The 27985-nt window shown below is 35.5% G+C and overlaps 1 protein-coding gene and 1 pseudogene across 1 annotated transcript in view; one reads left to right on the top strand and one right to left on the bottom strand.

Moving 5' to 3' along the window:
• The window catches only part of HNRNPLL (heterogeneous nuclear ribonucleoprotein L like), a 74251-nt gene that overhangs the window by 31640 nt on the left and 14626 nt on the right, over nt 1-27985 (top strand). Inside the window, exons 3-8 of the mRNA XM_077134027.1 lie at nt 2594-2831; nt 4369-4449; nt 5587-5688; nt 5774-5846; nt 10119-10190; nt 14459-14676. Coding sequence (XP_076990142.1) covers nt 2594-2831; nt 4369-4449; nt 5587-5688; nt 5774-5846; nt 10119-10190; nt 14459-14676 — 784 coding nt within the window. The remainder of the gene's footprint in view (nt 1-2593; nt 2832-4368; nt 4450-5586; nt 5689-5773; nt 5847-10118; nt 10191-14458; nt 14677-27985) is intronic.
• On the bottom strand, nt 22948-24809 carry LOC143661641 (zinc finger protein 354A-like; annotated as a pseudogene).

Genomic DNA, 27985 nt, shown 5'->3' with positions numbered 1-27985 from the left:
CATAAAGGGGAGGGGTCTGGACTAGTGGGTCCAGAAAGAAAATCTCCTACCTGATTATTTTTCTCTTTTCTTTGCTGTGGCATTTTTAGATTCCTTCTCCAGTCTCTACTATCCGTCAGAATTCTAAGCAAGTGGGATTTGCCCTTTTATTAGTTGATTCTGAGGGGAGATTTTTCAAGGAGGTGTCTTTCACTGATGTGTTGATGACATGTATTTAAAAACTTTTTTTTAATTTAATTTTATTTTTTGTTTCACTAGTAATCTTTTATTGAGTAGTTACATTATGTCAGGCACTCTGCTAAGCAGTTTACATGCAATAACTAAAATCTTGACAGTAATTCTTCTAGTCTTATAAATGAAGAAATTGAGATTCATAAGAAATTATGTAATTTGCCAGGTTTCCAAGGTGGTCTGTTTCTTACTAATGCTGTACCATTGTTCATTTCTACAGTGTAACAGTAGGACCTTGGATACCTGATTGGGAAGCATTGCTGACACTGAGTATGTGACCCAATGTGATTTCTCTAGCTAGCCTTCTGTTCTAGTTTGCTAGCTGCTGGAATGCAATATACCAGAATTGAATGGTTTTTAAAGAGAGAAATTTAACAAATTGCTAGTTTACAGTTCTGAAGTCTAGAAAATGTCCCAGTTAAAGCACGCATATAGAAATATCCAAACTAAGGCACTAACAGAGGTTACCTTCACTCAAGAAAGGACAATGGATTCAGCATTTCTCAACTGGGAAGGCATGTGGCGAACATGGCAATACCTCCTAGTTTTCTCTTCCAACTTCTTGTTTCATGCAGCTCCTGCCGGGGTGTTATCCTTCTTCATCTCCAAAGGTCACTGGCTGGTGGACTCTCATTCTTTTGGCCTTGTGGCTCTGCTTGGCTCTGCTGTGGCTTTCTCATGGCTCTAAAAAGGCACTCTTCAAAATATTTCCTCTTTAAAGCATTAATGGGTGGTCACAACTGCATGGAAGTTATCTAATCAAAAATTACCACCCACAATTGGGAGGGCCACATCTCCATGGGAACCATAAAAATGCTCCCAGCAAGCAGTATTGAATGAGGATTAAAAGACATGACTTTTCTGGCACTACAGATTCAAACCGGCACACCTTCTGTTACAAAAAAACCATGTTAATAAACGTTTTAAAGCTCCTTGTTCCATTGATGAGAGCTCTCTCTGTGATTCATGTGCTATGATTGCTCTCTTCCCTCCTGTCATTTCTTTATTCATTATTTCATGTATTAAAAAAAAATTTCCGAGAAAGAAGGTGTGCTGGTTTGAAAGGATGTATGCCCCCTAGGAAAGCCATGTTTTAATCAAAATCCCATTTCATAAAGGTGAATAATCCCTATTCAATACTGTATGTTTAAAACTGTAATCAGATCATCTGCCTGGATGATGTGATTTAGTCAAGAGTGGTTGTTCAGCTGAATTAGGTGACGACATGTCTCTATCCATTTGGGTGGGTGTTGATTGGTTTATTGTAGTCCTGTAAAAGAGGAAACATTTTGGAGAATGGAGATTCAGAGACAGCAGAGAATGCTGCAGCACCATGAAGCAGAGAGTCCACCAGCCAGCGACCTTTGGAGTTGAAGAAGGAAATCGCCTCCTGGGGAGCTTCATGGGACAGGAAGCCAGGAGAGTAAGCTAGCAGATGACGCCGTGTTTGCCTTGTGCCCTTCCAGCTGAGAAAGACACTGTGACTGTGTTCACCATGTGCCTTCTCACTTGAGAGAGAAACCCTGAACTTCATCGGGCTTCTTGAACCAAGGTATCTTTCCCTGGATGCCTTTGATTGGGCATTTTTATAGACTTGTTTTAATTGGGACATTTTCTCGGCCTTAGAACTATAAACTAGCAACTTATTAAATTCCCCTTTTTAAAAGCCATTCCATTTCTTATATATTGCATTCCGACAGCTAGCAAACTGGAACAGAAGGGTAGGGTATACAATGAAATGTATATACCCCACCATCTTGCTTCTCTCTGGGCCACCATGATTACCAGTGTTTATCATATTCTAGTATGGTAATTCATTTTCATGAATTCTTTAACTTTTAATATTTAACAATATTTCGGAGGAGATTATGTGAACCTTGGTCAGTCAAATTGTTTCTATAATTTGGTTGTGTTTGTTTTTGATAAAATAAACAAAAATATAGTCAGTTCATTGTTATTAGTGTGAGCACTTATTAATTTGAAAATTCAAGAAAGATAGTTGTGTCTGCTATTTAAGTAGGGGTCCTATCTGCCAACCTTCTGTTGGATTATTATCTCTGTTGGTTTCTGTATCTTGATGTTTTCTAATATTTCTTTGGAGTGCCATTGTAGTAGGGGATGAGGTGGATAAGCTTTCAGTCAGGAGGGTAAACTTGCAAATGTATGCCCTCATACATGGTCAACCATGGTTTCACTGGATGGTTTAAGTGTTGGCTTACATTGATTGAATATAAGTACTGAAGAAAACTAATATGTGTAATTTTACACATTTTTATTAAAGCTTACTTCTACTTGACTGAGATCAAATAATTTTAATTGGATTTATTATATTCGGGTATTCCCTCCCAACCCCCCTTTCCAGCTATGTGATGATGATGCCATTTAAACGGCAGGCTCTAGTGGAATTTGAAAACATAGATAGTGCCAAAGAATGTGTGACATTTGCTGCGGATGAACCCGTGTACATTGCTGGTCAACAGGCGTTTTTCAACTATTCTACAAGCAAAAGGATCACACGTCCAGGAAATACTGATGATCCATCAGGAGGCAACAAAGTTCTTCTGCTTTCAATTCAGAATCCTCTTTATCCAATTACAGTGGTATGTATTTTAGTATGACTGACTAAATAAAAAGTGATTTTGAATTTGGCTCTAAAATGATCAGCCTGTAGTTTTCTTCACTGCCATCTAGATATTTGAAAATAGTTTATTTTCAGCATTAATAAAATTAATCTAAATTTTTGACTCTCAGATATAGTGAACAAAGAAAAAGTGGTGATCATTGAAGCTAAAAGGTCACAACACAGTTGTCATAATTAAATAGGCACCTTGGTTAATTTTTATTGTTTGGCATTAGTGTCAATTCTCTTTCTAATAATAAGGAACAAGACCAGATTCCAGGAACTCTTCTCTCACTTTAAAGACCAGCACATGTAGTAAGGGTATCTACTGGGTAATTACAGAATTTCACAGTACTGTAAGAGCCATATGTCATCATTATAAACTATTTGAGATAGCTTGTTAAAAACCTCTTTGATTTACTTAAACTTTCCTGCTTCTTCACCCTTTAAAAAAGTGATATTAGTACAATTCTTAAAAAGGATTTGTATCCTAAAACATTTTTCTACTTCATAATCACATGCTGTTTCATAATAAGCTGGTGAAAAGAGCACTTGATATATAACAAATAGAATAATCACAGTAAGAAAAGTTTCAGTTGGTATGATTTCTAGATGGGTATAAGCTTAAAGCAAAGCATAAGATACTCATTTAGATTTAATTTGTAATTGTAATATTCACTTTTTTGTGTTACATATTCTTACAATTTTAATATATTCACTATATTTGGTGTTCTGGGAAAAAGAATATGATCTAGTACAGTTAGTCTGATATGTTCATCGTCGTATCCCTAGTACCTAATAAGGTGGCTGTGCAAATTGCTGGTGCTCAAGAAATTTCTTGAAAGCTGAATAATTGTCCCTGAGGGTATTTAGATTCTCTCTTAGATGACTAAGGTATATTGTTTTGTGATATCTCAGATTGTATGACGCTCTACTTTGGTTCTTTTCTTTATAGTAAGTACTACTTATTGACTTGTAATTATAGCCATTGTCCCTTGAAAAATGTTCTATTCCTTAATAAATATTTACTTCTATAATTCAAGTGGTTACAATATTAGACATTTCAGAGTCACATTTGGAAATACAAACATAAGTTAACTTATTACAGTTTTGGGTTATTAATTATGTATTGTCAGATAATTTTAGATACCTTAAGAAAATAAAAATTGGAGAGAAAAATAGGTATCAGTGCTTCTCAGATGTTTCATTGGAACTTCTCTAATATTGGTGTATTACATAGGAAAGAAATAAGCTTAGATTAATTGAAGTATAGTAATTTTAAAACTTAGTTTAATAATTAATAGAAATGACATCTAAACAACTGTTGGGTTTTAAGGTAAAACAAACATCAGAGAATAGCTCCAGTGTTTTTTTAAATATAAAATGTGGGTGCATGGGTGGTTCGGTGATAAAATGCTTGCCTGCATGTGGGAAACCCAGGTTCAATTCCTGGCCCAGTTACTGAAAGAAAGAAAGAAATAATATAAAATGTGATGAAATCTTTTTTTCCTTCATAGGATGTTTTATATACTGTATGCAATCCTGTTGGAAAAGTGCAACGTATTGTTATATTCAAGAGAAATGGAATACAAGCAATGGTTGAATATCCTTTATTTATAAATTTTTTATCAATGTATGTTAATTGTCTAATGCATATGAATCTTTATTTTTACTTAAGTATTTCTAGATAAGTGATGCTTTACTTTTTCCCCATGCGTAAAAATCTACTTAGGTTTTTAAAAATGGAACTGCAGTACCCACAGAGAATTTTACTATTTATGATAAGAATAACTTGTTACCATGAAATAGTGGAGTACTTCATTTTGCTTTGCCTTTTTAATGGGGAAAAATAACTATTTGATATGTATACTTTTACATTTTTTAAATTTACCACAATGAACTTTTCTGAATCTCCCCTTAAATTGGTAGCGTAGAACCCTATTACCTTTCTTAATGTAACCTTTGAAAGTGGTCATGGTTTATGTAAGCACCACTTCTCTGGGTTAAATTAACTTCATTATATGTTGAATAAAGAGGAAGTTGTAGAATAGTTTATGATACAATCCCATTTTTTCATGTACTGATAATTTTTAAAAACCTAACCTATATATTCATGTACACACATTGGAAAAGTTACAGTTATACAGTAAATTCTTAACAGTGCTTACTTCTAGCAAGAGTTTTTTCAGTTGTTTACATACTTTTGTCCTTTTATTTTTATTTTTGTTTTTACATTATGGACTTAAGTAATTTTTTAAAAAAACAATAAAATGAAGATAGTTAAATGATCATAATGCCCTGCCTTCTCAGAATACTTGGTTTTTTAAATTCTTTTTAATATGCTTCTATTTTAAAAGTAAAGTATTTCCTGTTTGGAGGTAGCAAGTTAAGGAATGGAACCTTTATTAAGGAATGGAACCACATTCTATTCTTTTCCTTTATAGCTTAAAAAGTACTTCAGATGACCTAAAAGAATTGATGTGTAGATACTTTGGTTATATTATGTGTTTTTTTTTATTAATTAAAAAAATTAACTAACACAACACAACAAAAAATATTATGTTTTGTTTGGAGCCCTTCATCTTAAAAAATAAATTCCCCTAAAATTTCTCTAGAAAATTTATTTAATAAAACATTTCAAGAAGTAAAAGTGCTATTTCTGATTTTCAGTCCTTTTCTTTGGGAATGGGTAAGATTAAATATTGGACACCTTAAACCAAATTTCCTTAATAGAGCTTATGTTTGAATCAGTCCTCTGTGCCCAGAAAGCCAAAGCAGCACTCAATGGAGCAGATATATATGCTGGATGCTGTACACTAAAAATTGAATATGCAAGGGTAAATATTTTTCTTAACAGTTCACCATAGAATATTTATGCTTTAGACATATATTTTTAACTTACTTTCTTTTTAATCTTAACAGCCAACTCGTCTAAATGTTATTAGGAATGACAATGACAGTTGGGACTACACTAAACCATATTTGGGAAGACGAGGTAGGTATTTTATGCATTTTAGAATGTACTTACATCTGACAAATTTTTACATGTAGTTAGATTCCTCTTTCCTGAGATGAACTAGTAATAATTCAGATGAAAACCTTGTTGATGAATGCTTTTGTTGCAAAAGGCCATGCATGTAATGTTGGAAAATAACCTTGAACATTAGCGCCCCCTACTGGTATGTACTGAGCTATTTATATTTAGTTCAACAAGGAGCCCACACATACAGGCACGCCCGCAGTTCAAGGACTTGCATTTCTCCAAGCAGCTCTCTCTCTTTGGAGGAGAGGAAACTGATTCAAAGTATTCCTTACAAACTGCAAACTTGCACACTGCTTCTCTATGGAAAGAACTTTTCCCCCAAGCTGGACGAGGCATTAAGAAGGATAGAGGACTCCAGCAGGCTGACTCTACACTTCATCATGCACAACATCGGCATCAGCAAAAAGCCCTCTGAAAAACTCAGACTTGCAATTCACCTTGACTGCATACTGCATGCACCATCACCCCAAGTTTTTAAAGGAGGACACTTAACAGTACTTCAGACTTGCATGGGATGAACACCATGATAGACTGTGCCCATTAATTCAAGTTGTATGTATATATTGGTCTGATTTCCCTAAGGTTTCAGTTGTAGAATTTAAAACTTTTCACTAACGAAAAATTAGACTTTCTCTACAATGTTGTAAATCTTATAATACCCATTACTGTAATTGTTTACAGCTTAGTTTCAGATTGTTAATTGGCAAATAACCAGGGCCAGTTATCTATAGGCCATGGGAATTGATAATGCTCAACCAATCCACACAGACATATTCAAAATAAAAGGACTAGGAAGGTGTACACTTGGTACACTTAAGGTTACTCTTTTTTTTTTCCTCAATTGTGAATATTGAACAAAAATTCTAACAAAGGGTACATTATATGTAATAGATATTTTTCTGTGTGGTTTGAATTTTGTAAAGTGGCTGTTTATAAGTTGTCACTTTTTGTAACAATTTAAGGTTATCATTCATGTTAATTTGTGTAAAGAGAAATTTTGACATTTCAAATGTAGATGAAAGTAACATGTCTGTTCAAGGTAGAATATATTTAAACCTGAAAAATCTGAAAATAAGGGCATTTCATTTGAGATGGATTTTCATCTATAACCTATAAATGCTAGATTTCTTGAGCCTAGATTTGACTGATAAGATTGTTCAACTAACTGTGGCAATTCTGGAATTTACAAATTAAAATGTGGATCTTGTAAAAACAAGGGGGCTGCAGTATTGGCTACATCTCAACTACAATATCAGTTTTAAACCACGTTTTGGAAAAACTCACCAAGATGAGTATGTCTGTACAACATGAGAAACTAGAAAAGTGTTTTTATGAAATTTAAACTATTTTGGGTAGTAGGACCTCTGTAGTACATGTACTTAAGCAAAAGGAAAAAGAAAAGTGTGATGAACCTTTATGTGCGTGTTCAAAATATTCAGGACTTTTAGATGATTTGCCCCTATAACTTTCAATTCCCAGTAGTCCTCTTGCCCTATTTATGGTGTTGCAAATGGATTTGTTTTATAATACAGCTTTGACTAGACCCCATACTTACATTAGTCACAGAAGTCTGCTTGGTGCAGTGTGATGCACTATTGGAAAATAAAACCTTAGTACTCAAACAACAGGACAAGTGGTTGATGAGAAACACCTCACTTCTGTCAATTTACAGTATTTACCAAACACTCTTAAGTTTTTTAACCAATTTGAAGTAGTGAGTTCTGATTACATTTCTCTTATTGTTTCTTAAAACATTTATTGGTATTTGGTATGCTTAAACATTTATTGATATGCTTTTTATTATTTTTTATTTTTATTTTAATGGTATTCAATCTATTTGAAGATTTGAAGTTTACCCGGCCACTTTAAATTAGTTTTTCATACAAGGAATTATAGTTAGGTGAGTTTAGAAATGTATTATTTAGATTCTTAAATAATGAAATATAATAAAGGAAATTTTAGTTGATGCTTTCAATGGGAAAATCCTTGTTTTCTGATTTCTTACAGATAGATATTTGTGTTGGGCAAGACAATAAGCAGTTTTTGTTTCTGTACTGATCTCAGCTTGTACTCAATTTGATAAGAAGATACTGAAATTGTTTATACTGCCTCAAAATAAAGATCCCCATATAACTTTTCTTTTTTTTTAAACCAGATAACACTTGTAAAAACATAGACTCATAAAAAAAAAAATCATCCCAAACTACATTTTCGTGCATAGAATCCTTAACCTAGACTCCATTGAACTCTAGAACTGTTAAGCAGAACTTGTATATAAGTGCATGTTTCTATGGAAAAGGTCTACAGCTTCTGTCAGATTTCAGGTGAAACCATAAAAGATTATAAACCACCCTTTAGAGACTGATAAATTTAGTGTTCGACTCCTCTGCTCACTTCTTCTGTTTTATGTGACCTTATATTGGGTAAGGAATGTTTCTAATAAAGAGAATTAATAATGAGAATGTTTGACTAAAAGAGACCTTGGAGATCATCTACTCTGACTCCTTCATTTTATGAATTAAGATTGTGATTTTATGGGATTACATAGCAAATTAGTAGTTAACTTGGAATCTTCTGGTTCCTAATCAGGTGCTCTTTCCTTTTAGCACACTGCTAGCTATAACTAAAATTGAACCATGAAGACATGGTGGCTTTGGTGATTCTTAGATCAGATAAGGAGTTATATTTAGTGGTAAATTTAAGCAGAATAACTTTCTTTGACAAACTTTTGATTCAAAAAGAGTGAGATTTACATGGCTTCTAGCACATCTCATCATTTAATGGAAGGAAGGAACTGTGAGTATTTAGTCTAGAAATGACTTTGGGGAAGGGGAACTATTACAACTTTTCAGACATTTGAACGGTGTTTGCAAGGAAGACTTTGGAGTCTGTGAGGCTCCAAAGGGGATAGAATATTGATAGAGGATCAATTTCTATAAAATATAAAAATTAATTTTTCATGATTTATGACTATCTGGAAATGAAAATGTAGGGGAAGTTAGTGAGTTTCTTGTCATTGGCACTGACAGCAGCTAGATAGTATCAGTTGATAAGAGAACTTATACCCAGAATAAAAGTTGGACTAGATGACCTCTTAGGTCCCTTTTAATGCTATAGCTTCAATAGCTAATTAAAATAATATTGCTCTAGTCTGAAGTGAAAATTGAAGTATTTCTCATCTCCCATAAACCTTATTTGTTTAGGTGACTAAGGATATATGGAAAGCCTTTCTCTTTGAATTTTAAAAATTTTACAGGTCAGAATATCCTAAGTCTTAAGATACATTTAAAAAAAAAAACAAAACAAAACACCAGAACACCCTTACTGGGCAATATAATTCAATCTGTGAACTTTCTAAAAGTGTAGTATACAATGATTTTTAAATTTTACTAGCCAACATGGGAAATGCCATTTTAGAAAGCTGCAAGTAATTTTGTTGCTGTTGATTTCTCAGATTTGGGCAAATTGCCTGCCTTTCCTGAAAATGTAGCTAGAATAAAAATTATTCTTTAGGAGTATTGTAGTACCCTCATCCAATAATGTAGCCCCCTTGGTTAGTTTTATCTTGGCATAATTAAACGTTGGGGAGTACTCATAGTCCTGCCTCTTGAAAGGTCTATAGACACTGACTAATCCATGATATAAAATGGGCCAGTGATGTGCAAATTTTCAGCTCTCAAGTCAGTGGGTGTTTGTAAATATGTGTATATACATATAAAATACTCTGTGTTTACTGATTGTGAAACCATGTAATACAGGTTGTTGTTGGCTTATGCTGAAACTTCTTGAAAGAAGCCCACTTTGAAAATGTGTTGCTGTTGAAGCTAATAGTATGATTCAGGTACTGTCTTTCAAAAGTACTGCACTTAAAGCTTGTTTTAAAGACATGTATTGGTAAAACTTCTGTACAGTGTCAAACTCTAGCATTGTGTACATTCACTTTCTGAAAAGTATCCATTCTTCTCTTAAATTTGAAAGTGTGTTTGTATTTGACATTTGCCAAAAAGATATTTTCAAGCTAAGTGGAATTTGTTAGATAGAGTTATTTTCCTAAGCTGTTGGTGTTTGTATTTAAATTGGATGTGAATGGATGTTTAAAGTTAACCAGGAATTATATTTCTTTTATGAATTATAATGGATGTTTTGAATGGGTGTTTCCATCTGAGAATTCTGTTAAGAACTTCAGTCAAAATTGTTAAAACCATGTTTCTACTTTTGTGTCAGATAGAGGAAAGGGTCGCCAGAGACAAGCCATTTTGGGAGAACACCCTTCTTCGTTTAGACATGATGGCTATGGTAAGTTTGCCAAGGCAGAAGGAAGGTAGTATAGATGAACTATTAGTTTGCATTTCTGATGAAGAATGGCCCATTTCTTCTTTCTGTATTTTCCCTGTCCACCTGACTTGGTTTATATGGGGTCAGACTCCTTATAATGTACTCCTAAGGAGTTCAAAATCTTTTGTTTTTCTAGGATTTGATACATCAAATAATCGTTGAGATAAATAAGTGATTCGTTGGGCATTGAAAGCTTTTGCCTTTCTATTTTATTTGGTTTCAGTTTTGCTTTGTAATGGGCTCTGGCCTGTTAGAGGACCAAAAAGAAGTATTATTGCTCAGTAGGTGTATTATCTTCTATTCTAGAAATTATGAGCAAAGAGGAATTTTAAGTAATAAAGGCAGAAGGAATGGGGTATTTGTCAAAAAGGAGACATATTTCTGGATCCTTATTTCTTTTAGTTTTAGAGTTGGTATATTGACTTTGGTAAATTTGCTTGTATTTAATTCCCTTATTGCAACTTTTCAGCTTTTACTGTTTGTTAGAACTGTTTACTATATTGTTAGATTAAGGCTGTGATCCCTAGAATAATAATATTCCCAGTGAAAAGTCAGGTATCAGACTAATGTCCTTTCAAGTGGATGTTGGAGAATTGCTATTAAGACTTTAAGACTTCTAGCCAGTTAATAAATTCTGTGTTTTTAAGTGTTTTTTTATTTTTTTGGTTAGTTTTTAGTGGTAGTTATTGATCCCCACCTATTCTGTGGTTTAAAGTTGAATACAGTACTATTAGAAACAGCAGTAGGAAATAGAAATTCCCAATTTATACTCCTAGGGTTTATCTTAAAGTCCCCAATGTTGCTTTTTGTCTGAAATGTTTTAAAAAATTGTGTACATATTTACTTTACTGACCATTCTTAGCTGTGAGTTTTTGTGTGTTCCTTAGTGTCTTTTTCTTTTTTTTTTTTTGAACTCCAAGAACGTACCACCTTTTACTTGTTCAATGTTTCATACTAGTCTATATGGCAAAGAGACTGAAACAATCTTTGTGTTATGTCAGAACAATCAATGTGGTATAGATTGAAAATGTTATTCCAGTTGAGTATATTCTTTGGTTGTGTTTGCTTAGTTTGTTACAGTTAAAAGAGTACAAATTAAATATGTTTGTATAGTGTTCTGATCCTGAAGGAAAGGACCAGTGTGCTTTGTTCAATGGAAGGTGAGGAAAGAATTACTAATCACAAGTGTATCCTAGTTTGGGGTAAAATATGTCATGGCCTTCAGCTAAAGGCCAAAAACTGATTAAATGTTTTGCCAAAGGAGGCTAGAAAAATCAATGAAAGAATAAATGAAGGAAAGGAATTCTACTGTGATAGTGTTGAGACACATTATTTTCTCACTATAGGTTTCCAGGTTTGCTTTCCTTTAGAAGATCCATCTTAACTGAAAAATTTGATGAACAAAAATATGTCACATGCCCTAGAATCATATATTTACATTAAAAAAAAAACTATTGGGAAATATTTTTTGAAGTTTTGTGATCTAATTTATTTAGTGTATGTGTGTGTGTAAATTTTAAAATGTAAGCTGATTTGCAAAGAGGTGCAAGATTCTTTGGAGTGACAGTTGTTAAATATGGATCATTCATGCTCTGGAGAGTCTTACTGAGAAGGAGTGATTGTGGTGGGTTTGCATAGGGGTATCTGTTCTGGGCTATGTCATTAAAACATTTAACTCTGAGAATAATTTGTTCTGTTTTCCTTTGGAACTAAGCAAAATGAGATATAGGAGGAGAGAGAGAAGAATAAAAAGAGATGGGGAAGAGAAGTAAGATCAGGAAATAGGAGAAAAAGCAAAGATGGGTGTTGCTGCTGATATTCAGCCTTTTCAAAAATTTTGCCAAGCACAGCTGTGTTCCTTCAAATCAGCAGTTCTGCAAAACAGGTTCATTTGCATTTTGAAGTCTTGTCACAGGTAGTTTTTCCTGTGTGATGGTGTGTGGAAAAGAAGGAATAGAAAAATCTATTCCTTCTTTTAGGACCCACAGATTCCATTACATTAAATTTACTTATTGGTTTATTATAGTAGTATAAGTCTATAATTATCATTAGAATTCTTTAAGTCTTTTAGTTTGGGAAAATTTGGCCGTATAAAGTTTAGAAACTCTTAAACTGGAACAACGGTAAAAATGAATATACAGGTTTATTTGCTGTGAGTCGAAGAAAAATTTGTATATTAATTTCCAGCCTCTTTAGGTATGCTTACTAGATCAAAGACTTTTAAAGTGCAAAGATGGGAGATGCCTTTGGAATGTTAATGCCATCTTATTTAGGTAGCATTTTCCTACATAAATGAATTTTTAAAATACCGAAAGCATTAATTTTTTAAGAACCAAAACTTTGTGCATTAACCATTCAGTTTAGAAAGCTTTAAAAAGACTTCCATTCTTTCATATTTTCTTAAATAATATAATTAACAAGTTAAATAGTATAGGCAACATAATTTAATCCTGATGGCTTAAGATCATAATTATAAACATCAGGTATTCTTTTGCACAGAGTTTGATTGCTATTGAGGACTATGGATTGCAAAGATTTTGGGCTTTGGACAATTTAAGCAGAGTGAAAGTTTCCGCTGCCTATGTACTGCACATCTTTCTACTGTTTGTGAAAAAGAAAATTAGTGATAGCAGTGAAGTATTATTATTGTAAAAGCAAATGGTACTGCAAGCAAGTGGTGTTGGGAAGGGGGCAGTGTAATATATATATATACGTAATTTTTTGCAGTAGGGATAAGAATGATTGATCCTTGAACTTCAGTACATGTTTAACAATCTAAATTAGAGGCCAAAATATGTATAGGTATCATCAACAAATAACTCTATGGGCTTTATTGATTGTTTAGTAAACTCTACCAGTCACCAGCAGGAAGAGCAGTTAAAAACCATAACCAGTTTAAGGCAATACTGATGATGATGCATTGAGAAAAAGTATTCCTCTCTAAAATTTTGGAAATTTAAACTGTGTTTACCTGTGCTCAGTGGTAGTATTGCTGTGTTATTAATGGCAGCTGTATTTAGAGTACTGCATAGTGTTCTAATTTTGGTTGCTGAAAACCAAAATTTTATAGTTCCAGTAACTCACTTAGTAGATAGTTGTCCCTTAGTTCTACCTGAAAATGAAAATAGTGTCATTGCCTATAATATACTTTCTGAGAAATGAAGGGCCTTGGACTTTTATATTGGTTTCTTGTACATCAGGAGGACCTTTGCATGTACTCCAGGTTGTGTTTCTGTAATCACTAACTCAGGAGTTCATAAAATGTATAGTGTTTGTGTTTCTAAACTCCATGTCTCCAGCTTGGTTGCTTCTTCTGAGTTCTTATGCCTTTCTTCTTGCTGCTGTAAATGTGCTGCCTACTTTTATTGTCACAGTTTCTCCAAACTCCCTCCCTCCTTTCCATTCCTACACTCTAGCTTTGTTTTTTTTTTTTTGTTGCTCCTAATCTCTTGTAGATGGGAAAACCAGATAAATTAAAGTTTGGAACTACTCTAAAGTTAGCAAAATTGATTCTTAATGAGGGTTCTCGTGTAAGAGACATATAGTTGTATGTGTTTGGGGGTGTGTATGTTTCTGTGACATTTTCAGCTACTCAGAGGCATTATTTTCTTTTGGGTTCTTGACATTTCAAAAATTGGATATTGCTGTATAATAGACACCTGTGCGTAGGTGAGGTATTTTATTAACTGAACTTTGGGTTTTAGTTTTCTGAATTAGAATTAGGGGAATAAAACACTAACCTGGAAGTTCATTATAGTAAATATATTCAAGGGACAACTTTATAGTGGAGCTAAATTTTGTTTTATTTATATAGAGACGTAGAAATAGCTTCCTAGATATCACTGTACATTGTATTATTCTCGAAGAATCTACTACATTGGCGATATTTTTTTTTCTTTTACTTTTTTGCTTATTTTTTTAAAATTTGAGCTATAATTTACATGCAGTGGTAGAAAGTTTTATATTATTAGGTAAACAAAAAGCATTTTTAAAAAATAAAACATGTAGCTTGATGTGTACAGGTCAGTGTATATTAGACCTGGTACAAGTAAATAATAGATTTTATTAGTTTTCCACAGTTAAATATAAATAGTCATATTTTTGCATTTTCCTTGAACATACATCAAACTAGCTAATATAAAGAGGTTTTTTTTGGTATGGTGAACTATATCTACCTTGATATTTACAAATGTATCTATATTTTATATTTTATTTTTTCATTTTTATAGGATCCCATGGCCCATTATTGCCTTTACCAAGTCGTTACAGAATGGGCTCTCGAGATACACCTGAGCTTGTCGCATATCCGTTACCGCAGGCTTCTTCCTCCTATATGCATGGAGGAAATCCCTCTGGTTCAGTTGTAATGGTTAGTGGATTACATCAACTAAAAATGAATTGTTCAAGAGTCTTCAACCTATTCTGCCTATATGGAAATATTGAAAAGGTAAGTCTCACTTTATAAATTATGTTAATTTCTTTTGCAAGGAAATCTAATAAAAAATTTTGGCAATTCTGCAAATATGAAAACGCCTTCTCCTTCTGTCAGGAACATACGAGTTCTTTCAGTAGTGACTTATATGAGCTAAAATCCATTATGTGGGGACTCCAGAATATTTTTTATTGTTAAGTGATTAAGTATAGGTTATTGGGCTAAAGACATTTTGAAAATAATTTAATATAAAAATAGTTTAATCAACTTTAGTAAATTGGCAAAGAGCCTATCATTTTGATCATTTCAGTGAGAATCTACAGTAACATGTTGAACTGTGGAAATTGAAAGTAGTTACTTTCATGGAGCTAGGTATACATAAACATGACTCAGAACTTGGCTACAACTCATAAATTCTTGAGTTCTAAGATCTATACACTTGCCTCCTAAACATTCATTTCTAGTATCTTCTGAGGAGCTGTGTAAGTTTAGGTCAATCAGTATTTGAAACTGAGCTACTTTGATAGTATGTGTCCAAACTTTCTGACTGGAGGTTTGCATTCAAAAAGTAGCAGAACATTTAAATTTTTCATATTTTTAATTTCATATTTTTCATAACTTTATTTCCACCAGATACCTCTGTGGTTCCCCCAAATCTTTGATGTTTTTTTTCATTCATGCCTTACAAATATTTAGAATAGTGCTTGGAGCATAGTAGATGTTAAAATATTCTTTAAAGAATCATGGAAAACTTTACTAGGGAGATAAATGTAGTCCTAAATTATCAGTTGTTTGATATATTTGCTAATTTGAATTTGAGTACTGTATTAATGTTATTTTTCCCTGTTTTTTAAGGTCATTTTAGGGTTTCTTTCATAACAGTAAGGAAAGTGTAAGCATGTGAATTGCAAGTATGTAGGAAGGGAAAAACATGGCTTGAAAAGTTGGTACTCTTAATTCTTTTATTATAAAGACTCCTTGATTTGAGGAAGCAGCTTGGAAAATCTGAAAAATTTTGTCAGTACTACTGTTCAATCACATTTTGAAAAAATGAAGAAAACTCCTCCTTTGGCTTGAGGGATAATGTGTGGGTAATTTCTGGTTATGTAACTAGCCGAGAATACTTGAGACAGATTCAGCAACATTGGAAAAAGTAGTTTAGATTTTCTCCGATTGGACATTTATCTTAGACCTGGTATTTAGTTAAGGTCAATAACTGATGATTTAGTTATGATTTATAACTAAATGGGCTTTTAATGTATATTTTAATTTTCTTTAAAATAATGTTACTTTTCTGTTTATGCTCATCACATTTGTAGGCCATCAGAATCGGGCAGTTTGAACTGTTAGGAAATCTTTGTTTTTTTTTTTCTTTCTCTTTTTTTGTTTTTAATGAAAGTTTGACAAGTTAGGAAAAAGCAAATTGCAGAGGTTGAGGTAGTTTGTTTTTAATCTTTTATTTGGTCCTTTGCTCTAAAAAATGCATATATATCTAAGATTAACTTTTATTTGCTATTAAAATGTTAGATGTAATAAATATGCTACTAGCATACAGTTATTATTTTTTTTTATTAATTAAAAAAAGAATTAACAAAACAATTAGAAATCATTCCAATCTACATGTACAATCAGTAATTCTTAATAACATCACATAGTTGCATATTCATCATTTCTTAGTACATTTGCATCGATTTAGAAAAAGAAATAAAAAGACAACAGAATAAGAATTAAAACAATAATAGAAAGAAAAAAAAACAAAAAAAACAAAAACAAAAAACCTATACCTCACATGCAGCTTCATTCAGTGTTTTAACATAATTGCATTACAATTGGGTAGTATTGTGCTGTCCATTTCTGAGTTTTTATATCCAGTCCCGTTGTACAGTCTGTATCCCTTCATCTCCAATTATCCCTTCTCTTTTTTTTTTTTTTTTTTTAATTAACGGAAACAAAGAAATTAACCCAACATTTAGAGATCATACCATTCTACACATGCAATCATTAATTCTTAACATCATCACATAGATGCATGATCATCATTTCTTAGTACATTTGCATTGGTTTAGAAGAACTAGCAACATAACCGAAAAAGATATAGAATGTTAATATAGAGAAAAAAATAAAAGTAATAATAGTAAAATCAAAACAAAACAACACAAAACAAAACAAAAACCTATAGCTCAGATGCGGCTTCATTCAGTGTTTTAACATGATTACTTTACAATTAGGTATTATTGTGCTGTCCATTTTTGAGTTTTTGTATCTAGTCCTGTTGCACAGTCTGTATCCCTTCAGCTTCAATTACCCATTGTCTTACCCTGTTTCTAACTCCTGCTGAACTCTGTTACCAATGAGATATTTCAAGTTTATTCTCGAATGTCCGTTCACATCAGTGGGACCATACAGTATTTGTCCTTTAGTTTTTGGCTGGATTCACTCAGCATAATATTCTCTAGGTCCATCCATGTTATTACATGGTTCATAAGTTTATCTTGTCTTAAAGCTGCATAATATTCCATCGTATGTATATACCACAGTTTGTTTAGCCACTCTTCTGTTGATGGAGATTTTGGCTGTTTCCATCTCTTTGCAATTGTAAATAATGCTGCTATAAACATTGGTGTGCAAATGTCCGTTTGTGTCTTTGCCCTTAAGTCCTTTGAGTAGATACCTAGCAATGGTATTGCTGGGTCGTATGGCAATTCTATATTCAGCTTTTTGAGGAACCGCCAAACTGCCTTCCACAGTGGTTGCACCCTTTGACATTCCCACCAACAGTGGATAAGTGTGCCTCTTTCTCCGCATCCTCTCCAGCACTTGTCATTTTCTGTTTTGTTGATAATGGCCATTCTGGTGGGTGTGAGATGATATCTCATTGTGGTTTTGATTTGCATTTCTCTAATGGCCAGGGACATTGAGCATCTCTTCATGTGCCTCTTGGCCATCCGTATTTCCTCTTCTGAGAGGTGTCTGTTCAAGTCTTTTTCCCATTTTGTAATTGGGTTGGCTGTCTTTTTGTTGTTGAGATGAACAATCTCTTTATAAATTCTGGATACTAGACCTTTATCTGATATATCATTTCCAAATATTGTCTCCCATTGTGAAGGCTGTCTTTCTACTTTCTTGATGAAGTTCTTTGATGCACAAAAGTGTTTAATTTTGAGGAGTTCCCATTTATTTATTTCCTTCTTCAGTGCTCTTGCTTTAGGTTTAAGGTCCATAAAACCGCCTCCAGTTGTAAGATCCATAAGATATCTCCCAACATTTTCCTCTAACTGTTTTATGGTCTTAGACCTAATGTTTAGATCTTTGATCCATTTTGAGTTAACTTTTGTATAGGGTGTGAGAGATGGGTCTTCTTTCATTCTTTTGCATATGGATATCCAGTTCTCTAGGCACCATTTATTGAAGAGACTGCTCTGTCCCAGGTGAGTTGGCTTGACTGCCTTATCAAAGATCAAATGTCCATAGATGAGAGGGTCTATATCTGAGCACTCTATTCGATTCCATTGGTCGATATATCTATCTTTATGCCAATACCATGCTGTTTTGACCACTGTGGCTTCATAATATGCCTTAAAGTCAGGCAGCGCGAGACCTCCAGCTTCGTTTTTTTTCCTCAAGATGTTTTTAGCAATTCGGGGCACCCTGCCCTTCCAGATAAATTTGCTTATTGGTTTTTCTATTTCTGAAAAATAAGTTGTTGGGATTTTGATTGGTATTGCATTGAATCTGTAAATCAATTTAGGTAGGATTGACATCTTAACTATATTTAGTCTTCCAATCCATGAACACGGTATGCCCTTCCATCTATTTAGGTCTTCTGTGATTTCTTTTAGCAGTTTTTTGTAGTTTTCTTTATATAGGTTTTTTGTCTCTTTAGTTAAATTTATTCCTAGGTATTTTATTCTTTTAGTTGCAATTGTAAATGGGATTCGTTTCTTGATTTCCCCCTCAGCTTGTTCATTACTAGTGTATAGAAATGCTACAGATTTTTGAATGTTGATCTTGTAACCTGCTACTTTGCTGTACTCATTTATTAGCTCTAGTAGTTTTGTTGTGGATTTTTCCGGATTTTCGACGTATAGTATCATATCGTCTGCAAACACTGATAGTTTTACTTCTTCCTTTCCAATTTTGATGCCTTGTATTTCTTTTTCTTGTCTAATTGCTCTGGCTAGAACCTCCAACACAATGTTGAATAATAGTGGTGATAGTGGACATCCTTGTCTTGTTCCTGATCTTAGGGGGAAAGTTTTCAATTTTTCCCCATTGAGGATGATATTAGCTGTGGGTTTTTCATATATTCCTTCTATCATTTTAAGGAAGTTCCCTTGTATTCCTATCTTTTGAAGTGTTTTCAACAGGAAAGGATGTTGAATCTTGTCAAATGCCTTCTCTGCATCAATTGAGATGATCATGTGATTTTTCTGCTTTGATTTGTTGATATGGTGTATTACATTAATTGATTTTCTTATGTTGAACCATCCTTGCATACCTGGGATGAATCCTACTTGGTCATGATGTATAATTCTTTTAATGTGTTGTTGGATACGATTTGCTAGAATTTTATTGAGGATTTTTGCATCTGTATTCATTAGAGAGATTGGTCTGTAGTTTTCTTTTTTTGTAATATCTTTGCCTGGTTTTGGTATGAGGGTGATGTTGGCTTCATAGAATGAATTAGGTAGTTTTCCCTCCACTTCGATTTTTTTGAAGAGTTTGAAGAGAATTGGTACTAATTCTATCTGGAACGTTTGGTAGAATTCACATGTGAAGCCATCTGGTCCTGGACTTTTCTTTTTAGGAAGCTTTTGAATGACTAATTCAATTTCTTTACTTGTGATTGGTTTGTTGAGGTCATCTATGTCTTCTTGAGTCAAAGTTGGTTGTTCATGTCTTTCCAGGAACCCGTCCATTTCCTCTAAATTGTTGTATTTATTAGCGTAAAGTTGTTCATAGTATCCTGTTATTACCTCCTTTATTTCTGTGAGGTCAGTAGTTATGTCTCCTCTTCCATTTCTGATCTTATTTATTTGCATCCTCTCTCTTCTTCTTTTTGTCAATCTTGCTAAGGGCCCATCAGTCTTATTGATTTTCTCATAGAACCAACTTCTGGCCTTATTGATTTTCTCTATTGTTTTCATGTTTTCAATTTCATTTATTTGTGCTCTAATCTTTGTTATTTCTTTCCTTTTGCTTGCTTTGGGGTTAGCTTGCTGTTCTTTCTCCAGTTCTTCCAAATGGATAGTTAATTCCTGAATTTTTGCCTTTTCTTCTTTTCTGATATAGGCATTTAGAGCAATAAATTTCCCTCTTAGCACTGCCTTTGCTGCGTCCCATAAGTTTTGATATGTTGTGTTTTCATTTTCATTCGCCTCGAGGTATTTGCTAATTTCTCTTGCAATTTCTTCTTTGACCCAGTCGTTGTTTAGGAGTGTGTTGTTGAGCCTCCACGTATTTGTGAATTTTCTGGCACTCTGCCTATTATTGATTTCCAACATCATTCCTTTATGGTCCGAGAAAGTGTTGTGTAAGATTTCAATCTTTTTAAATTTGTTAAGACTTGCTTTGTGACCCAGCATATGGTCTATCTTTGAGAATGATCCATGAGCACTTGAGAAAAAGGTGTATCCTGCTGTTGTGGGATGTAATGTCCTATAAATGTCTATTAAGTCTAGTTCATTTATAGTAATATTCAGATTCTCTATTTCTTTGTTGATCCTCTGTCTAGATGTTCTGTCCCTTGATGAGAGTGGTGAGTTGAAGTCTCCAACTATTATGGTATATGAGTCTATTTCCCTTTTCAGTGTTTGCAGTATATTCCTCACGTATTTTGGGGCATTCTGATTCGGTGCGTAAATATTTATGATTGTTATGTCTTCTTGTTTAATTGTTCCTTTTATTAGTATATAGTGTCCTTCTTTGTCTCTTTTAACTGTTTTACATTTGAAGTCTAATTTGTTGGATATTAGTATAGCCACTCCTGCTCTTTTCTGGTTGTTATTTGCATGAAATATCTTTTCCCAACCTTTCACTTTCAACCTATGTTTATCTTTGGGTCTAAGATGTGTTTCCTGTAGACAGCATATAGAAGGATCCTGTTTTTTAATCCATTCTGCCAATCTATGTCTTTTGATTGGGGAATTCAGTCCATTGACATTTAGTGTTATTACTGTTTGGATAATATTTTCCTCTAACATTTTGCCTTTTGTATTATATATATCATATCTGATTTTCCTTCTTTCTACACTCTTTTCCATATCTCTCTCTTCTGTCTTTTTGTATCTGACTCTAGTGCTCCCTTTAGTATTTCTTGCAGAGCTGGTCTCTTGGTCACAAATTCTTTCAGTGACTTTTTGTCTGAGAATGTTTTAATTTCTCCCTCATTTTTGAAGGATAATTTTGCTGGATATAGGAGTCTTGGTTGGCAGTTTTTCTCTTTTAGTAACTTAAATATATCATCCCACTGTCTTCTAGCCTCCATGGTTTCTGCTGAGAAATCTACACAAAGTCTTATTGGGTTTCCCTTGTATGTAATGGATTGTTTTTCTCTTGCTGCTTTCAAGATCTTCTCTTTCTCTTTGACCTCTGACATTCTAACTAGTAAGTGTCTTGGAGAACGCCTATTTGGGTCTATTCTCTTTGGGGTGCGCTGCACTTCTTGGATCTGTAATTTTAGGTCTTTCATAAGAGTTGGGAAATTTTCAGTGATAATTTCTTCCATTAGTTTTTCCTCCTCCTTTTCCCTTCTCTTCTCCTTCTGGGACACCCACAACACGTATATTTGTGCGGTTCATATTGTCCTTGAGTTCCCTGATACCCTGTTCAAATTTTTCCATTCTTTTCCCTATAGTTTCTGTTTCTTTTTGGAATTCAGATGTTCCATCCTCCAAATCACTAATTCTATCTTCTGTCTCTTTAAATCTATCATTGTAGCTATCCATTATTTTTTCTATGTTTGCTACTTTATCCTTCACTTCCATAAGTTCTGCGATTTGTTTTTTCAGTTTTTCTATTTCTTCTTTATGTTCAGCCCATGTCCTCTTCATGTCCTCCCTCAATTTATCGATTTCATTTTTGAAGAGGTTTTCCATTTCTGTTCGTATATTCAGCATTAGTTGTCTCAGCTCTTGTGTCTCATTTGAGCTATTGGTTTGTTCCTTTGACTGAGCCATATTCTCAGTCTTTTGAGCGTGGACAGTTATCTTCTGCTGCTGGCGTCTGGGCATTTATTCAGATTTCTCTTGGTGTTGGACCCAGCAAGGTTGTAATATTTTTCTGTGAAATCTCTGGGTTCTGTTTTTCTTATCCTGCCCAGTAGGTGGCGCTCGTGGCACACGTTTGTCTGCGGGTCCCACCAGTAGAAGGTGCTGTGGGACCTTAAACTTTGGAAAACTCTCGCCGTCCTGGGGGTTCGCTAGCCGAAGCGGCTTGAGCCGGCCCGGCGTCCGAACGCAGGGAGGGTTGCTGGTCGCCGCAGCCAGGGAAAGAGCCCGTCCGAATTTCCTAGTCGGCCCTGGGCAACAAGCGTGGCGGGAGGGCGCCAGCGGCAGCGGCCCGCCCGAGAGAGTGCACGTTCCCCGGGAGTCACGGGTTTGGAAGGGGCCTCCCCCACCCGTCACCGTTCTCCGCGGCCTGGGGGTTTCCGATCCAATTCTCTCAGTTGGTCCGGGGGCTGCGCGTGGTGTGGGCGCCAGTCGCCTTGGTTTCAGGGGACCACCTCTCCAATTCTCCCAGCCGGCCCGGGAAGGGGGAAGGGAGTAACTCTGGCCGCTTGCCACCCCGCCCAGTAAGGCCCGCGCGCCTCGGCGATCTCACCCGAGCTGCTTCTCTCAGCCAGCCAGCCGTTCCAGGATGGGGTACGCTGTCTTTTTTATCTCTGTTGTGGCTTTGGGCGCTTTCTGTATCGTTTCTACTCCCCTAGTAGGTGTCCTGGAGAAGAAACTAAGATCCGCGCGTCTTACTAAGCCGCCATCTTCCAGGAAGTCTGGGAAACATTTTTCTACAGTTATTTTTTTACTAATGAGAATCCACCTGCATCCAGATTTTATCATGATCAGTGTGGCATCTAATATATAATGCAAAGAAATGCAGAGAGATAAGTTCCTCCCTGTATTTTACAGATGACCAAAGTCAATGTTTTGATTGTGAATTATCTGTCTCAGGATATTTTAAAAAGTGACAGCTATGAAAGTTTTCCCTTTGTTTATTACACAGTCAAGATTTATCCTTGGAATTTAATATCTGATGAGGATTAAATGAGAATAGGTTGTACCATATTTGTTACATTGAATCATTTTCAAGTAGGTATTCTCTGATAAACTTTGGTTTAAGACTTTCACATGCTTCTTCAATATGACTATTATAATGATTAGTAAGGGATGATCTCTGGCTTAAGAGTTTCCCACATGCATTACATTCATAGGGTTTCTCTCCCGTATGAATTTTTTTAATGTACAATAAGTGACGAACTTTGTCTAAAAGTTTTTGCACGTGTTACACTTGAAGGGTTTCTCTCCTGTATGAATTCTCTGATGTTGAATTAGTGCTGCGCTTTGGCTAAAAGATAACCCACATTCCAGGCATTGATATTGATATGGTTTCTCTCTAGTATGAATTCTCTCATGATTACTAAGGGACGAATTACACCTGAATGTTTTCCCACACTCATTGCATTTATAGGGTCTTTCTACAGTATGCATTTTCTGACGTTGAAGAAGAGCTGAATTTTGTCCGAAGGCTTTTCCACACACTTTACATTTAAATGGTTTCTCTCCAGTATGAATTCTCTCATGAATAATACGTGTTGAGTGAAAACTTAAGGCTATACCACATTCATTACAATTATACAATTTCTCACCAGTATGTATTCTTCAATGTCTATTAAGTCATGAAATAGAAGTGAAGCCTTTTCCATGTTCGTTACATCCATAGGGCTTTTCTCCAGTATGAATTCTTTAATGTTGAGTAAGGCATACCCTCTGACTGAAGGCTTTCCCACATTCACTAGATTTAAAAGGTTTCTCTCCACTGTGAATTCTTTGATGATAATGAACGGATGAGCTACACTTAAAGTAGTTGCCACATTCATTGCATAGATAGGACTTCTTTCTAAGATGAACTCTCTGAAATCCAGGAAGGGATGTACAACTAGATGGCTTCCTACCAGGTTTATATCTATAGGAATTTTCTTGAGCATGGATCTTTTGATGTATAAAAAGGCCTGACCTTTGGTTGAAGGATTTGCCACATTCTTTAAATCTATAAGATTTCTCCACAGTATGAATTCTTCTTATATGTTTACAAAGGGATGCACTATGGCTGAAAGCTTTCCCACATTCTTTACATATGTAGAGTTTCTCTCCAGTATGAGTTCTTTGATGTTGAATAAGAGCTGCCTTTGGCTGAAGGCTTTGAAACGTTCTTTACATTTAAATAATTTCTCTCCATATGGTTTTTCTGATGTTTACGACGGGATGAATTATGAATGAAGGCTTTATCACATATACTACAATTTATAGCATTTCTCTGTTGTGTTGATTTTTTTGTGGTTAAGTAAGTTTGAATTCTCCTTGAAGCTCTTTCTTTGTATTTCACATTTTAAGGGTGCTTTCCCTCTAGAAACCCTCTGTTGCCTAAAAAGGACTGATTACAGGGTAAGGTTTTGGACGAATTCAGTATTTTGATGGCTTCTTTCCATGGTAAGGATTTTCTTATGGGTGATTGAAATTATTTGGAAGCCTTTATTTTTGTCCCACTATTTCTTTGACCTGTACACAGGGTTTTTCTCATTTGAAGTCTGCAGGTTCATCTATTTTGAGTATTTTCCTCATTTGTCTTTGAAATTATGTGTCTTGAATTTGAGTTGACTTTGTGGTTTGGGAATTGTTCTTCCATCCTGTGGGACTTTCTTTCTGTACCTTCCAGGGCTCTTCTCCTTGGTGCAACAGGGAGATAACTTTTGGTTTGGCAAATGGGAGTCCTGCCACTGAGATCAGGTTCCTATAGTTCTCCAGCATCACGTCCTCACACAAGTTTCTCTGAGAAGGATCCAGTTTTGCCCACTCATCCCAAGTAAAGAGCACAGCCACATTCTCGAAGGTTGTGGATACCTGAGACCTTGCTTTCCCCTGTTCAGTAGCCATATCCTGTTTCTGGGTTCTTCCTTTGGGCAGAGTCTTGGGAAAATGGGTCATGCCCCTGGGCCTGTGGTGGATCCTGGGAGGTCAAGACTTGTCCTGGAGCTGTCCCTGTGCCAACCTCAGCCCAGAACTGCTCATCCCGGAGGCGAACACCTGGTGCCTGGAGCCAAGCAGGGAGGGGTGGGTGGGCAATCTTTGCTTTTTGTCTTGTGATTTAATTGTCTTACATGATTTAGAAACATAGTTCACTTTTTTAATAAAACCTAAATTTGGTTCTGGGCCAAGATGGTGGCTTAGCAATGTGCACGATTTAGTTCGTCCTCCAGAACAGCTACTGAATAACCAGAAACAGTACAGAATAGCTCCTGAGGCCACGTCAGTGACTAGACACATAGTGTACCCCAGTCTGGACCAGCTGGACCGGCTGCAAGCCCCCCCAGAGTCTTGAGTTCCCCAAGCCATGGAGGCTGGTGCCCCTCCCCCACAGGCTGCCTTCCAGAGGAGAGAGGAAAGAGACTTTACCAGCAATAGGGGCTGAGCCCAACCAAACGCCAATTGTGGAATTAATTAACAAATTCTTATAACTAAAAATAAAAGGCCCCCAGCTCAGGTGAACCTGGTCAAAGCGGAGGTTGCTCGTTTTTGCCCGGGTGCCAGGGGGGCAGGGCTGACGGAAAAAGAAAAAAAAAAAAGAGAAACAGGTTTTTGTGGCTGTGTTTCTACAAAGGTTTGACTGCCTTTGAATACAGCAGCAGGACTTCTCCGGCTGCATCTGCCCCAGGCATAGGCAGAAACAAGCTCATATGAGGGTTTGTCTGGAGCCTGTACCTTCCCCAGGGGAGGGATGAAGCCCACTCAGGTGGAATCCCTCCCTCAAGAAATTCAGACACCAGGGCTTGGTAATTTGAAGCCATTAAAACCAGTCTACAACCTCTCCTCTGTCTCTACCACATCCCCAGCAGGGAAAGTCTGCCAAAGTTAAAGGTACCACATCATCTTATGCTGGGGGGACCTGCAGGCAGACAAGCACCACATACTGGGCAGGATAAGAAAAACAGAGTCCAGAGACTTCACAGGGAAGTCTTTCAACCTGCTGGGTCACTCTCAGGGAAAACCGATGCAGGTGACTCTTTTCTCCTGATAGGAGGCCAGTTTGGTCTGGAAAAGTCTGGCTGGGGTCTATAATACCTACGTAGACCCTCCTAAGGGTGGGGCGGGGGAAGGCACCGTACAGGCAGGGCAAGAAACAAGAACTGAAAAATTCTCCTCTGTTAAACAAAACCTAAGCTAGAGAGCCAGAAAAAGCTGAACTGAATGTCAAAGAACAGAGAGACAACAAATTCATCCAGCAAGAAAACACTAGGTAAAAGAAGTAAAAGCAATCTCCAGAATAAATTAATTAAGGTAATTTAATGCCTGGACGCCAGCAAAAAATAACAAATCACACTAGGAAAATTGAAGCAATGGCCCAGTCAAAGGAACAAACCAATAATTCAAATGAGATACAGGAGTTGAAACAATTAATTCAGAATATACGAACAGACGTGGAAAACCTCATCAAAAACCAAATCAGTGAATTGAGGGAGGATATAAAGAAGGCAAGGAATGAACAAAAAGAAGAAATTGAAAGCTGAAAAAACAAATCACAGAACTTATGGGAATGAAAGGCACAGTAGAAGAGATGAAAAAAACAATGAACCTACAATGGTGGATTTTGAGAGGCAGAAGATAGGATAAGTGAACTGGAGGATGGAACATCTGAAATCCGACAAGAAAAAGAAAATATAAGGAAAAAATGGAAAAAATATGAGCAGGGACTCAGGGAATTAAATGACAATATGAAGCGCATGAATATAAGTGTTGTGGGTGTCTCTTCAGAAGGAGAAGAAATGGGAAAAGGAGGAGAAAAACTATTGGAGGAAATTATCACTGAAAATTTCCCAACACTTATGAAAGACCTAAAATTACAGATCCAAGAAGTGCAGCATACCCCAAAGAGAATAAATAGATCCAAATAGATGTACTCCAAGACATTTACTGATCAGAATGTCAGAGGTAAAAGAGAAAGAGAGAATCTTGAAAGCAGCAAGAGAAAAGCAATCCATCACGTACAAGGGAAGCCCAATAAGACTATGTGCAGATCTCTCAGCAGAAACCATGGAGGCGAGAAGACAGTGGGATGATATGTTTAAATTATTAAAAGAGAAAAACTGCCAACCAAGAATTCTATATCTAGCAAAATTGTCCTTCAAAAATGAGGGGGAAATTAAAACATTCTCAGACAAAAAAAATCATTGAGAGAATTTGTGACCAAAAGACCAGCTCTGCAAGAAATACTAAAGGGAGCACTAGAGACAGATACGAAAAGACAGAAGAGAAAGGTGTGGAGAAGAGTGTAGAAAGGAAGACTATGAGTAAAGGTGAAAAAGAAGGAAAATTAGATATGACATAAAATCCAAAAGGCAAAATGGTAGAAGAAAGTACTACCCATACAGTAATAACACTAAATGTTAATGGATTAAACTCCCCAGTCAAAAGACGTAGACTGGCAGAATGGATTGAAAAACAGGACCCATCTATATGCTGTCTACAGGAAATACATCTTAGACCCAAGGATAAACATAGGTTGAAAGTGAAAGGTTGGGAAAAGATATTTCATGCAAATAACAATCAGAAAAGAGCAGGAGTAGCTATACCAATATCCAACAAATTAGACTTCAAATGTAAAACAGTTAAAGGAGACAAGAAGAATACTATGTATTAATAAAAAGAACAATTCAGCATGAATACATAGCAATCATAAATATTAATGCAGTGAACCAGAATGCTCCAAAATACATGCAGCAACCACTGAAAAGAGAAATAGATACATCTACCGTAATAGTGGAGACTTCAATTCACCACTCTCATCAGTGGATAGAACATCTAGACAGAGAATCAATAAAGAAACAGAATTTGAATAATACAATAAATGAGCTAGACTTAACAGACATTTATAGAACATTACACCCCACAATTGCATGATCCACCTTTTTCTTAAGTGCGCATGGATCATTCTCAACGATAGACCATATGCTGGGTCACAAAGCAAGCCTCAATAAATTTAAAAAGATTGAAATCAGGGTGGGCCACGGTGGCTCAGCAGGCAAGAATGCTTGCCTGCCATGCCAGAGGACCCG

The sequence above is a fragment of the Tamandua tetradactyla genome, chromosome 17 (assembly GCF_023851605.1).
Source record: "Tamandua tetradactyla isolate mTamTet1 chromosome 17, mTamTet1.pri, whole genome shotgun sequence".
Classification (NCBI taxonomy): domain Eukaryota; kingdom Metazoa; phylum Chordata; class Mammalia; order Pilosa; family Myrmecophagidae; genus Tamandua; species Tamandua tetradactyla.
This window is presented reverse-complemented; position numbering and strand designations above follow the sequence as displayed.